The sequence below is a fragment of the Propithecus coquereli genome, unplaced genomic scaffold (genome assembly GCF_000956105.1).
Source record: "Propithecus coquereli isolate 6110/MARCELLA unplaced genomic scaffold, Pcoq_1.0 Scaffold172, whole genome shotgun sequence".
NCBI lineage: Eukaryota > Metazoa > Chordata > Mammalia > Primates > Indriidae > Propithecus > Propithecus coquereli.
This window is the reverse complement of record NW_012141858.1, coordinates 4,192,774-4,206,583: the sequence shown is the minus strand read 5'-3', so window position 1 is coordinate 4,206,583 and position 13,810 is coordinate 4,192,774. Positions and strand designations below refer to the sequence as shown.

At 40.0% G+C, this 13,810-nt stretch overlaps 1 protein-coding gene across 1 annotated transcript in view; it reads right to left on the bottom strand.

Annotated features, from left to right (window-relative positions):
- KCNMB4 (potassium channel subfamily M regulatory beta subunit 4) overlaps window positions 1–3,909 on the bottom strand; it is a 57,076-nt gene extending 53,167 nt beyond the window's left edge. The window contains exon 1 of the mRNA XM_012642028.1: window positions 3,253–3,909. Coding sequence (XP_012497482.1) covers window positions 3,253–3,588 — 336 coding nt within the window. The 5' untranslated portion in view covers window positions 3,589–3,909. The remainder of the gene's footprint in view (window positions 1–3,252) is intronic.
- Between the last annotated feature and the right edge of the window lie 9,901 nt (window positions 3,910–13,810).

Genomic DNA, 13,810 nt, shown 5'->3' with positions numbered 1-13,810 from the left:
CCCAGGCATAAGAATAGCCTTTAAAAGTTCCCCAGGTGATTCTAATGTGTAGCTACACACAGTTGAGAACCAAAGCTTTTACCATACACAACTGTGAGTCACAAAGAGACACTACAATGATGGGAACAGTAGCAACAGGAAACCGACCCAAAATTTAGGTTTTTTTTTTTTTTTGAGACAGAGTCTCACTGTGTTGCCTGGGCTAGAGTGCCGTGGCGTCAGCCTAGCTCACAGCAACCTCAAACTCCTGGGCTCAAGCGATCCTCCTGCCTCAGCCTCCCAAGTAGCTGGGACTACAGGCATGCGCCACCATGCCCGGCTAATTTTTTTCTATATGTTGTCTGATTAATTTCTTTCTATTTTTAGTAGAGACGGGGTCTCGCTCGTGCTCAGGCTGGTCTCGAACTCCCGAGCTCAAACAATCCGCCCGCCTCGGCCTCCCAGAATGCTAGGATTATAGGCGTGAACCACCACACCTGGCCAAAATTTAGATTTTACTATGGTTAATCCACAAAGGAGATCACTTCCCTGTGGATAATTAGCTTACTTGTATATTGCATTACATGACTGGATGTAGTGATTACTTTAGACAATAAGGATATGATTTTAAAATATAAACAAATAAATTGAATAGGAATTAAAGATATTTTAAAGAAAGTATCAGCCAAAGATCAAATTTATTCACAATATCTTCCTAGTAGTCTATGGCTTAAGAAGTTACACATTTGTAAAATTCTTTCCCTTCCCTGCCTCTTACTGTAATTAATGTAGCAAACTCAAGGGAGAAGAAAAAGTCCTTATTCTGTTTTTCTAAGAAGTGATTTCCTAAATGATTTCTTGTGGTGGTAGGTGATAAAGAAGAGAAGGTTGAAGGGGGTTGGAATGTAAGACATCGTAGGGAATCTAGATATTCTATAAAGGAATGGGTGGGAAACCTAGGCCTTCAATAAAGAAGGTAAGGCAGACAAAATCTCTAGGTGGCCAAGATGCAATAGGTATTGTCTAATAGCAAGGGCAATGTGAAAACATTCTGCTTTTGTACTTGACTCTGACATACAAGAACTCCCAAATTAAGCATTTAATCAATCAGAAATAGAAAGGTGATGCTGAAGAACAAGCTTATATTCCATAAATGCTACAACACAATCACAATGTAGATAAGGAGATATATTGGTTTGGCTGGGGAAACCTTGTCTAAATTGACTAGGATGTTATGACTTTCTGTAACATAAATTTATCTTTTTCTAGTTCTGTCATTTCCTCAGTACTTTATAAGATGTTGTTTTGTTCAGGTACATCTTCAAAACAACTGTTGCCAAGATCTGAATTGGCACTGGGGGAAAAAAAAACCCAAAAACCCAGGTTATCTGCAGCAGAGAGAAAGAGAGAGAGAGAGAATCTTAGTATTACATAAAGCATTGTGATTGCTTCCAAGTGATTTAAAAATCAGTGTCCTAATGATTCCAATTTACTTTTTCTGCCAGATCCTTCAAAATTGCCTGGAAATTGTGAAGCAGTCTTTTGTAATAAATTCTAATTTGTCAATGTCTTGATTAGATATTAGCCATTTACTGGTATAGATACATAGAATTTATTAGTGTCTGAACCACTATCTTAAAGTAATTACCAATGTTTCAGCAACTATAGCAACTCCTAAATGATGAACTACCATATAATTTCTAAATCATTACTACTGCTTGGCACTTTTGACATTATTAGTTTAATTATGGAAAAAAAATGTTTATGAACCCCTGAGAGTTCTTTTGAAATTCTGAGCATTAAGCAGATTAACTTACAACACTAGTCTTTGAGACACTATCACTTCTTCAAGAGCTTGAACATTATATTCTAAATTCTACATTCTAAATTCTTATTCCTGTATTTACTGTTTATGTATTATCTTCATTTTTTAAGGTAGATAAATCTTCACTTGTCAGCAGAAGCATTTTTCTGAGAGGAGTCTTTTTTTTAAAAAGCAATTCTTTTAATTTCCCAAATTCAATTATTTATTGTTTAGGAGACAAGACCACAAGTCTTACTGTGAAGCAATGGTAAGTTTGTTTTAAATGCTTTTAAAATATAAACAGATTTTTTTCCTTTGGATTAATATATCTTGTCACATTTAATAGAAAGTTTTCCTGTGTACACAGATTCATTCCCTTCTGGACTATTTTCCTGCTTGATCTTCAAGCACAGCTCTCACAAAGAGGAAAAATGTAAGTTTTAAAAAGATACACACCATTACTCTGATAGTTAAGCAACAAGGAGAGTAGAAAAACGAAGGGAAGAAAATAAGAAACACCCTTCTTGTAAAACCAGGTGCACTACAAAGCTCAATTAGTTCACAAACTGAGGACACTGTTTTTTACAAGTTCTTTTTCTCCACTGGGAACAGCTTTCTGAGTCTTCCTCTCTCTGCTCTCCATCCGTAAAAGTCCTAACCAGGTTTTACCTTCTTTCCCCCCCTTGCTTGCTTGCTTGTGAGACCAAAAGTTGACTGGGAAGGAATATTTGGTACCTATCGGTTTCTATTATCAGTAAGTTTTATTGTTCCCCAGACTGCTCCTGATGGTCCCTAGACAGAGTCACTAGGTGCCCTCCAGACCCTTTGGAGAATCTATTTCATGAAAACTAGGAGCCCTCTGTATCCCCCAAAATGGACCCACACAGATTTTTCCATTTGATCCCAGGTTGTCTGTCAATCCTCAAAAGCTTATCTTTGGACCCCAAGTTAAAATTGTCTCTGTAGGCAAGAACTCTAACAACTTTCGATGGGCTAAAAGATCTCCTTGACCTTTCACGGAAGGTCATTCCATCTGAGTTCTTGACCCGGCCAGTTGAAGCTCTCGGACCTCGACTGTGCACAGGAGTAGGCAGATCCCCACTAACCACTGGCTTTAAACGGAGGAAAAGTTAACTTTCTTGGCTCCTTGCATTTCTCCAAACCCCGTCCGGTAGGCGCAGGACCTGGGTTGGGTCGAGGCCTCAAAATCTGAGACAGGTGTTAAAGTGAGCCTCTGGGCACCACAGGTCGCCATGCACAAACCCACCTGAAGGACCAGAGCCCGAGGGCTCCCTGAGGTACTCACGTTTGAGTACCGCCGGCGATGCCTGGTCTTCCCCTAGCAATGCGAGCACTCCGAACCCACCCCGCGCGGGGTCTGACACCCAGGCTGCCTCCGAACCTCAAGAGCTCCCACAGGAGCGAGGCGTCCTTTGCGGGGAGCCCCTGGGCGCGCGGAGCGTTCTTACCTTGGGGTTGGTCAGGAGCTGGTGCTCGTCGCTGTGCAGCAGCGCCCTGGAGTTGGACTCGGAGTTGTTCACGTAGACCTGGACGCAGGGGTACTGCGAGGTGCCCCTGCAGTCGGCGCCACAGGTGAAGGTGCACTCGAACACCTCCCCGATCTGCTGCACCGACAGCACCGTGCAGTTGGCCTCCGTGGCTTGCAGATCCTGCAGCGCGGGACTGAGCCAGCAGAAGCCGAAGATGAAGAACAACACGACGCCGGAGATGATGAGAAACAAGCCGAGCCGGATGCTCTTGTCCTCGGCTTCCGTGTACTCGTAAGCCACCCGGAGCTTCGCCATCGCCCCCCACTCTCGGCGGCTGGCGCGCTCCCCCCGCCCCCTCCCGCCCCCGGCGCCGAGCCCGACTGCCTCGGGCGGGAGGAGACGCCGCCGCCACCGCCGCCGCCTCGCGACAGCAGGGGAGTGGGCGGCGAGGGGGAGCGCGCGAGAACAAAGGGGCCGAGGCCGGCGACGCCCCCGGCGGCGGCAGCGCCCCCACCCCCAGCCGCCGCCCGGGCCCCGCGGTGCGGCCGCCGCTTCAGAGCCTCCTGCACCCTTGGGCGCGGGGAGCGCGCGGACCGCTCCAGCCTCCAGCGCTCCCTGCCAGCCTCCGCCCCCGCACTCTCCCCGCCTCCCCCACCCCGCCTCCTCTCGCCGCGCGTCTCCCAGTCTCCATCGCCCGCTGGCCGCTTCTCCGCGGACTCGCCGGGCAGCTGCCCCGAGGGTAGGAGCCGCTGGGCTGGGGCGAGCCCTGGGGCTCCCCCGTGCGGGAGGCGGCTCCGCCCCGCCCCGCGCCCTCTGCCCCGCCCCGCCCCGCCCGGGGGCGTCTCCTGTGGGCGAGGAGCCGGCGAGCTCCGGGGTCGGCGGCGGCTGCGCCCGGGACCCTCGCGGAGTCCCCTTGGAGGGGCGTCCGCGATGAAAGCTCAGGATCAGTACCGTTTAACCCGAGTGAAAGTTAAAAAAACAACAAAAACAGAGGGGCAGAGTGTAGTGCCGGCGGTGGAGCGGCGGGAATCTTGAACTCCGAACGCGGATTGGTCAGCCAGCGGGGAGCGTGAGCCAAACAGCGAGCGCTCCCGGGGAAGCGCGCTCGGTGACGGTGCAGGACACCGGCGCGGCGGGGGCCGGGCGGACGCAGGTGGAAGCCTCGGGGCTAGAAGCGTGCGCCGGGGCGCGCCCCGGGGAGGCCTCAACTGCAGGTTCCCGCGGCGGGGCTGGAGGCGAGACCCAGCCGCGCCCAAGCCGCCGCCGCCCGGGCGAGTGCAGTAACGGTCGGGCTGCCAGGCCCGGCCCTCCCAACCGTCTCGGCGCAGACCCGCGCCCCCGGCCCTAGCGGAACAGGCTGAGTCAGGCAGTTTGCTGGAGGCAGGAGGCTGCGACTGGCAAAACCAAGGAAACACTGCCTGGGTCCTCCTCGGTGGATCTCGTGGCAACTTAGGTCTCCGGCAGCCGGGTCGACCCCCCAGCTTCATTTGCCCCCATGGCTGCGGCTGACTGAGTAGGGACCAAAGGAAACAGGTGGCGAGGCTTGCAGCCTGGAAAGAAACACCACTTTCCCATCAGGACTGTGCCCTCGCTTCAAGGCTCCAGAGAACAGAATCATTTCTTTTGTGTTTCCCTCCTTAGGAGTCTTGCCACCCCTGGCCCGCCCCCGGGATGTGTGGATGAGCTTTCCAGGAGCGTTGCGCAAGGCGACAGCAGCATGCAGACCCAATTTGGGACAGGTACCGTTTCTAGAGCAGCGTCTGCTCTCTTAATTCTCTCCGTTGCTCTCTCCACCTATACCTGCCCGGTGCATACTTCCAGCTTTATTCTTTTTGTGATCTTTTTTTAGTTAAGATTACCTTTTTCCAAACCACACTTCTATCATAAAATCAAACTTGAGAACTATTTCGACCTATATTTTGAAGAATAAAATCAGAATGTTCACTTCCTCGAGAAATACATAAACATCTTTTTCTTGGTTTGTAAGTCCCAAATGAATAAACTCTAAATCGAGTTATATTCTTGATGAATATGGAAACACAGAATCATGGAATTCTTGACTTATCTTTCCTGGACTTGAAATGTTACTTAACTGGTATTGAGTACTTTTCAACTGCAGTTCTGATAAGTTTGTTATTTTGAAGTACTGTAATACATTCTTGTATGTGCTTAGGTAACAAGCATTTCCAAGCAACGGGCGAAGTTTAATTACAGGAAGACCCTAAGTGTTTTTCTGAATAAATTAAGAAGATGCAGGATTTTGGAAAACTTCCAAATCAGGAAGATGCTTTGTACTTTAATAACTTTCAAGTTTTGAGGGAGATTTCCTTTTTTTTTTAACCTAAGAATTATATTATTTTTTTCTTTTTCTGTTGGCATAAGGACAATTGTTAGTGATTACATTAGCTAAAAGGAAAAGTGAGTTTAATAGTTGAAATAGCTTAACCTGAGATCACAAATCTTTACTCTGAATCTTTTTCGTTGCAGGTTATAATAATTTTCTTTTTAACAAAGCTAAAGCTGAGTCTAAAATCTGAGGCAGTGATGAGCAAATAACAAAATCCAATTATGCTAGCTTGGTATGCTGAGGGACTGAACCTTGAGGCAGAATTAATTCCTATTAATGCTCATAAAGCACAGGGATGGAGGGGGCTGTGAATAATTTAATGAATATGATTCATTTTTCAATGATTCCAGAGCTCAGAGTATTCTGTGAATGAAACCTCTGCCTCCAAACTGAAGTAAGGTGGTCCTGTAAGTCTACAGAGCAATATCAGAAAATTCTGTCTTAAATTCTTAAAAGCTTTTAAATCCATTTTTTTTCTAGTTCTGCATCTAGTCAGTTTTTTCCCCTAACAGTTAAGGTATCTGAAGAAACTGTTGCCATCCAGTCTTCTGTTGTTTAGGCATTTACTTTTCTCCTGTTTCCTATTTTTAAATTAGCCTGCTTGTCTTCTCTGAACTCTTATCTTAATGTCTTTCTTATTGGAAGTCGAACATATCAAAAGACTTCACAAATCAGCTTCTATTTTATCCTTAATGAAACACTGGAAATGTTTGTTGTTAGTTTCATTTACTTGAGGTGGGGCTGCCTTATCACATTCCCACTGAAGATTGGCTATGTCAGCCCCTCAATTTCAGAAAATGGGTCACCATTTACTAAGTCAAAATGGTAGTAGGAACCCTGGGGACCTCAGAAATGCTAAGCTCTGAGGTCACCTAGCATCTTCTGTTCCCTGTGGAGGGTAGAGGCAGCACAGAAAAAGGAGCTAGTCCTTTCCCTGAACAGTGCTCCACCAATTAAAATAAGGATTAACAAATCTAATACTCAGAACCAGACCGACTTATTCTGTGTATGTCATTGCTGAAACAGTGTTTCCAGGAGAATCATGGCTGAGTCTTGATGAAGTTCCATTTAAAAAAAAAAATCTATCCAAACAAGAACATTAAAACCTTTATTATTTATAATTTGTTCTCATGATCAATATTCTTCACAAGGTCTTGTGACTGATGTTAAAGGTGCAATACACAATTTCATACATATATGCCATTTTATTAAAAGATTTGAAAAAGAATTATAAAGAAGGCTTTTGTATCCTAGGAATAGAAAGGCATTTAGAGCATGTTGGGAAAATGCACTATTTCAAACATTGGCACATTACTAAGTTTTTCAATAACAAACTGCTACTAAACACTTGAATAGCTAAAATACATAGGTGAGGAAATTAATATTGTATCTCACCTTTTTCATTAAAATACACATTTTGGATAGGTTTTAGACCTTTGTAACTAGGATAATTAGATAAGAAACATAATGAAAATATGAGTGATCCAACAAAGAAAACCATATAGCAACATTTTATATTTTTTGATTTAGTATCTATAATTGTAGATTTTGTTAATATAGAAAATCTAGTCCGGGCACGGTGGCTCACACCTGTAATCCTAACACTTTGGAAGCCTGAGGCGGGAGGATCACTTGAAGCCAGGAGTTCCAGACCAGCCTGAGCAACAGTGAGAACCTGTCCCTACAGAAAACTAGAAAAATTAGCTGGGCGTGGTGGCACATGCCTGTAGTCCCAGCTACTTGGGAGGCTGAAGCAGGGGGATCACTTGAGCCCAAGAGTTTGAGGTTGCAGTGAACTAGGAGAGGGTCTGCACAAGTAAGACCCTGTCTCAAAAAAAAAAAAAAATAGAAAATTGAGTTTCCTTTTTGTCTGGTTTTAACTTTAAAGTGTTTACTGTTGTACTAAATGATTTCCAGCTTGCTGATACCAAGAAATTAACTTTCTTGCCATACTCCATTATGAATGTTAATATTTGTTATTAGCTTCAAAATTTTAAACTCAAAATAAATTTCCTGTGTGACCACTGTATTTTCTAATTATCCTTATTTTTTCCTGGCCATAACCTTTACCTATTATATTGAGCATATAATTGTTACTGAGGACACTACTTACTATTTCTTTTTATAATCACAGTATATTAGAACAGAAGGGATCTTAAATATCAGAAAGTTCCCAAAGATTTTTATTTTGTTTGAACTAGTAATTATTTAAAATATACTTTAAAAGTTCAAATATATGTTGCATACAGCCCTTATATTTGCAATTGAGAAAAGCAAAAAACATAAGGTAATCAATTCACATTAGTAAATTATTTGAAAAAAAAATTTTTAGAGACAGGGCCTCAATTTGTGCAGTGAGTGTAGGCTAGACTGCAGTGGTGTGATCACAGCTCACTGTAACCTCAAACTCCTGGCCTTAAGCAATCTCACCTCAGTTTCCCAAGTAGCTGGAACTATAGGTGCCTGCCACTACACCTGGCTAATTAAAAAAAAAAAAAAAATTTATAGAGGCAGTGTCTCACTGTGTTGCTCAGGCTGATCTTGATTGACTCCTGGCCTCAAGCAATCCTCCTGCCTTGGCCTCCCAAAGTGCTGGGATTATAGGCATGAGAGCCACCACACCTGGCTGACATTAGGAGATGTTTAATACCATAGTGTTAGTGCTGGCTAGAGTTCCTAAACTCTCACTAGCTGCTAGTCTTTCATGATAATTGAAGTGAATTTCTATGGGAGATATTTATACACATATATAGTGAAATGGAAATCAGCTTTCAAATTAGAAAGCTAGAAGCCAAGAGGTTTTGGTTCCAGCTTTAATAGTAAATAAGTTGACATAAGGTAAATACTCTCTTAGTCCATTTCCTTTTGTTAATACTATACCTGAGACTGAGTAATTTAGGAAGAAATTTATTTCTTACAGTTCTGGAGGCTGAAAGGTCCAAGAACATGATAGTGGCATCTGGTCAGGGTTTCGTGTTCTGTCATAACGTGGCAGAAGGCACCACATGACGAGAGCAAGAGTGTGCTTATTAACTTGTCACTCTTCTTCTTCTTATAAAGCCACTAGTCCCATCATGGGCATTCTATCCCTGATACCTTATTTAATCTTAATTATCTCCCAAAGGTCCCACCTCCAAATATCATCAACATACGAATTTGGGGATTAAGTTTCCAACACATGAAATTTTGGGACATATTTAAACCATAGCAATAATTAATGTTAGATAGTTTTCTCCTCTTCACCTAAAAGGGCTGGACTAGAAGATAGTTTTAACATTATAGTATCTAATTCCAAGTTTTTGTTCTTGCCATGTTCTTAAAATTTTGGGTATTACTATGTAACAGCACCAAGTCAAATTAAAAGATCTTTGAACATAATCCCAAAATGTGGAGAGCATCTCCTAGCATGATGGCTAACAGGGAGTGTTTGTCTTTGGAGAAATGGACCTGTATCTGCGGAACACCTAATATAAACTGGGTTATCTAAAAATGCACTAATCTTCCCATGAGAAGAAGAGGGAACAAAATTCAGAGATTAAGTAATTTTTGCAAGGTTGCACACATATTAACTGACAGGGCCAGGAAATTACAAGCTACATTGTTTTTCTATTAGTACATACCATGCCACCTCTAAGAAATTTACTTAGTAAAAATAGAAGTGTAGGTAATACAAAAAGCATTTACATAAGGATTTAAAATTTAAAATGATTTACATTCAATTACAGTTAGGTTTGATCAAAATTCCTACATGAAACCTGATTATGGAGGGGATGATGAAGGCGCTAATGATTGAATCTGGTCCCACTGTTTAATTTTACTTTGAATCGCATTGTGTTGAAAATAGCTCTTTTTCAGATGCTTAGCAAATATAAGTGGTACTGTTTTATGTGGGGCAAGGAGAGTAAGTGTAGTATTTAGGTTTCTAGTGGCTTGGTAGAAATTCAAGCTAGATTAAATACAGGGGATAACTTGATGTTAATAAAACAAGTCATTAAATAATGCTAGGGTAAAAGGAAATCCTATCCTCTTCATGCAGAAAATGACCTAATACTTATAATAATAGTTTTTCTTGCCTTTGCCTTGGACACTTCCAGTGATGAAAAAACCAGTCCCTAATGCTATCCACTTGATTTTGGAATCTTTAAAAAAATTATGAAGTAGTACTTTCTTAATGCAGATTGAAATCTGCCTTCTCAAAACATCCATGTAATGGTCCTTATTCTGTCCTCTGGTGTTACGTAGGATAAAGATATTTCTAAAAAATAAAGCCTTACAAATGACTCCACTTCAGATGTGGAAAGATAGCTATCATCGTCTTTCCAAGGCCTTTTCTGATGCTCATCTTCCAGTTTCTTCAGTATTCTCTTTTGATATGGTTTAGGAAACTAAGGCCTTACCCTTACCCCAAAATGCCAAGAAAAATAGATAATTCAAAGTTGGAAAAGATACCCCACTTTAACATTCCCTAAAACAAAAGTCTGCACCTTTCTTTTCCATAATACCCAATGTACCAACACTTGTTCTAGGATAATGGATTTTGTTATTCATTAACAATGTCATTACAAATATAGAGAGAATTTGGATTCCAAATAGTGATATGCAAGTCAACTAATATTCAAATTTTAGATCTACATTAAATCATTTAGAGTGAACTGAAAAAAATTATACAAAACTTTAAAATGGGAAATCTGGAAATAACTTTTTGAGCAGAGGAGTAACATGACTTGCATTTTTTAAAATTGAGGTATAACTTTCATGCAATAAAGGGACATAACATATTTTATGTTCAGAGAATACTAACCATATGAAGACAATAAATTACTTCAAATATTCAAATATCGAAAATGTCTTTCTCTTAAGAGGGGAAATATTTTACTCAAAGACAGCCATTTTTCATGCACTGTTACATATGGTAATTAGAACTACATCTTAAAATAAATGTTCAGTATGTAACAGATTTAAAGGTAGCTTTGAAACATTCTGGCTGCCCCAAATCTTTATTTTTATACATAAGAAGATGAAACTATTTATGTCATTCCCTCATGTAATGTTTTCTCATTGAGATGTATAATTTTGAAGAATCAATGTTTAATTTAAAAGCTTTTCCATTATAAATGAGTATCAAGAGGCCTGATTTTAAGAGAATCAAGCAGACTGAGTGATTTATGGACATCATTACACTCTTGAAATTTGAGGCATTTCTTCCAAATGTTTAAAGAACTTGTGTGTTATTGGAATTATCTTCAGTCTGCACTAAATAGATTGGCCTGGATGAAAAAGGCATTTATTGTGAGTTTAAAGAAATCAAATTATGTGGTCAAAATGTCATGGCAAAAAAAAAAAAAAAAAGGAAAATTACCAAAATATTACATTTTAGGAAATGCTTATGCAAATTAGAGGCCATCTCTGATTCATAGTAAAGAATTGTTTTCCTCAGCTAGCTGGTACCCTCAATTACTATTGTTTAAGGGAAGTAACACTTTTGGTATAAAGCCAGTTTTATTTCACCTTTTCTAAGATGTCAAAATATTTATGGTATGATAGGTCCCTATCAAGCCTCAAAATGAAAACTAAAATGAATCTCATGAAGAATGAAAAATTGGTTTTGCTATGTAGAAGAGTTTATTAGCTAAAGTATTCTACCATGTGTAACTGGTGATCCTATGCTATTTGACTATTTATGCAATAATTTGGATTTTCAAGAGAGATAGGGAATTAACAATTGCAACCTTGTGAATTTTATGACATTTTCAAGAAGGCATTTAAATCATTGAAAGAAAAACTGTATGATAAACATATGGAAATGATTAGCTTTCTGAAGAACCCTATCTTATGATGGAGATGTATCATTAAAATCTTGTCATAGTATTTACCCAACCAGATAACTGGATTAAAAAACCTTTCAATTAATGTACATATAATTGATAATGCATGTAATTGCCATTAGCAGTTCTTACGCATACAAATTGAAGTGGAAATCTAAGATCTAGCAAAAATATTCCCAAAAAATAGCTGAAGTATCTTTGCTGTTTTATACTTGAGAATGGATTCAGCTGTTCTCCTAATACTATTTTAATAGCATGGTTTATGCACTAGAACATTGGATGACACAAGAAAAAGTAAATAAATATGCCTGATACATACAAATCATCCCAAGATTAACCTGAAGATTAACTTAGTGGGATTGCATCAGAATTTAAAGGTTTTATTCTAGTTAGTACCTGGACGGTAGGCAAATTATAGTTTAAGTGTGATTGGTAGTTTGTCACTTCAGAAATGACTGTGGTGTTTGCCAAAGTACATGTTCCTGGCCTCTCCTCAGACATTGGAAAATCAGAATGTTTGAAGATGGGGCTTAAAATGGACATTATTAGCACACTCCCCAGGTAATTCTTATGCACATTAGTTTGAGAATTACCTAACTAGAGGATAACTGACTTTGGTGGGTCCCTGTAGCTATCTCAATCCTAATTGAGCCTTTTACACACTAAATTTAATGAACGATTTTCTTTTTATCTAATAGGAATATTGCTCAATCTAACTTGTGTGATCTCCACTGTAGCAGAAAAAGAGGACTGCACACTAATGCAATATATAATTTCAGGCTAAACATTTATCTTAAAACTTATCAAAAAGTCTCTTTCCTCCTTTGAATATAGGACTAAAATACTTACATAAATAAATCTGGTAAATATACACATACATATGATTATTTGTTGTGCTTTATTAATATTTTATGTTCCTGTTCCTAATGTCAAAAGAAAACACAACAGGTAAGATGAATAAAGTTGCCTTTTATAATTTTTTGATTTAATTTTCTTTCCACAGATATTGCAATAATTTTAAGTAAGCCTATCCACAATTCACAGAATAGCACATCTTTATGTATATACTTAAAGATCAGTGCTTTAAGTATATACTTTTTAACCCTGATGATATGAGTCCCCAACTTCAACCAAGAAAAGGATAACATCTTAAAGAGCTGAGAAGAGGCCTGGAAGTTATCAAATCCAACTTTTTATTCAAAAAGGCAGTCTTGTCAATAGCAATTCTGATTGTCATCCAGTTTCTGCTTGAATATTTTTCTTAATAGAATCCTTATTTCATGAAGCAGCTACTACTGTGGGACAGCAACTTATTAGAGAACCAAAATCTGTCTCATTCAACTTCTCCCACTTGGTTTTAGACTTGCCCTTTTCTTCATTTAAATCTTTCCTGTATTTGACGACAGTTGTCACATCTTCCTTTAGTTGTTCTTTAGTTGTCTCTTCTCCGAGATCTACATCTCATCAATTTTAAGCATATTCTTTCCTCACATAACATCTTTAAAATTGGGATGAATTTTGCAATTGGTGGCTTATCATATACCTTTTCTTCCTTAGTTGTACAAAATGGTGTACCTTACAATTGTTGACAGCTAGACTTCCTGAAATACCATAATTGTCCTACTTCCTTTAACATTTTTTCAATGAACCACAGGAACATTAAGACATTTTGTTCAACTCCTTACCTCGTGCACAGAACACTGTCCAAACAGTCACTCTTAGGTTATGTTCCATGAGGTTGAATCTAATGCCTCACAAAGCAACTCATTTGAAAATCTTAATTACCTCAGTTACGTTTTATTATTGCACTGAAATCTTTTATCGATCTTAGTTCTGCTCTTCAGTCACACAGATGAACTTAATTTGCCTTTCACCAACAGCTCCTAAATTTGATACGAAGACAGATACCATGTTTCCAATGTTTTATTCCTGCTTCCTTCTTGTTTTGTATGACACTTAGTATTTATTGTAAAATGGAGACACTAAAATCTACCTCATGAAGCTATTCTTTAATTTTAATATATGTGCTGCTGAAGCAAGGACATACATCATGATGCTATTCTTCAGACAGGATCTAACAAATGTATGTAAGAACACACAGTATATATTGCTTGGCAATATATACTATAAGGCATCCCACGTCTCCCTCCCCTCTGCCTTCGACAGACATGGCAGCTCTTAAAATAGGGCATTCAAATGGGACCTGACATTTCAGACGTGTGATGTGACTACTTCAAATACAGTGGGCTTCCTATCTTGTTCTGAGCGCTATACTTCTCTCAGTGCAGCTGAAGATTACATTAATATTTTTGGCAACAGGATCACAGTTCATATTAACCTATATACGAACCACTCTTATGACATG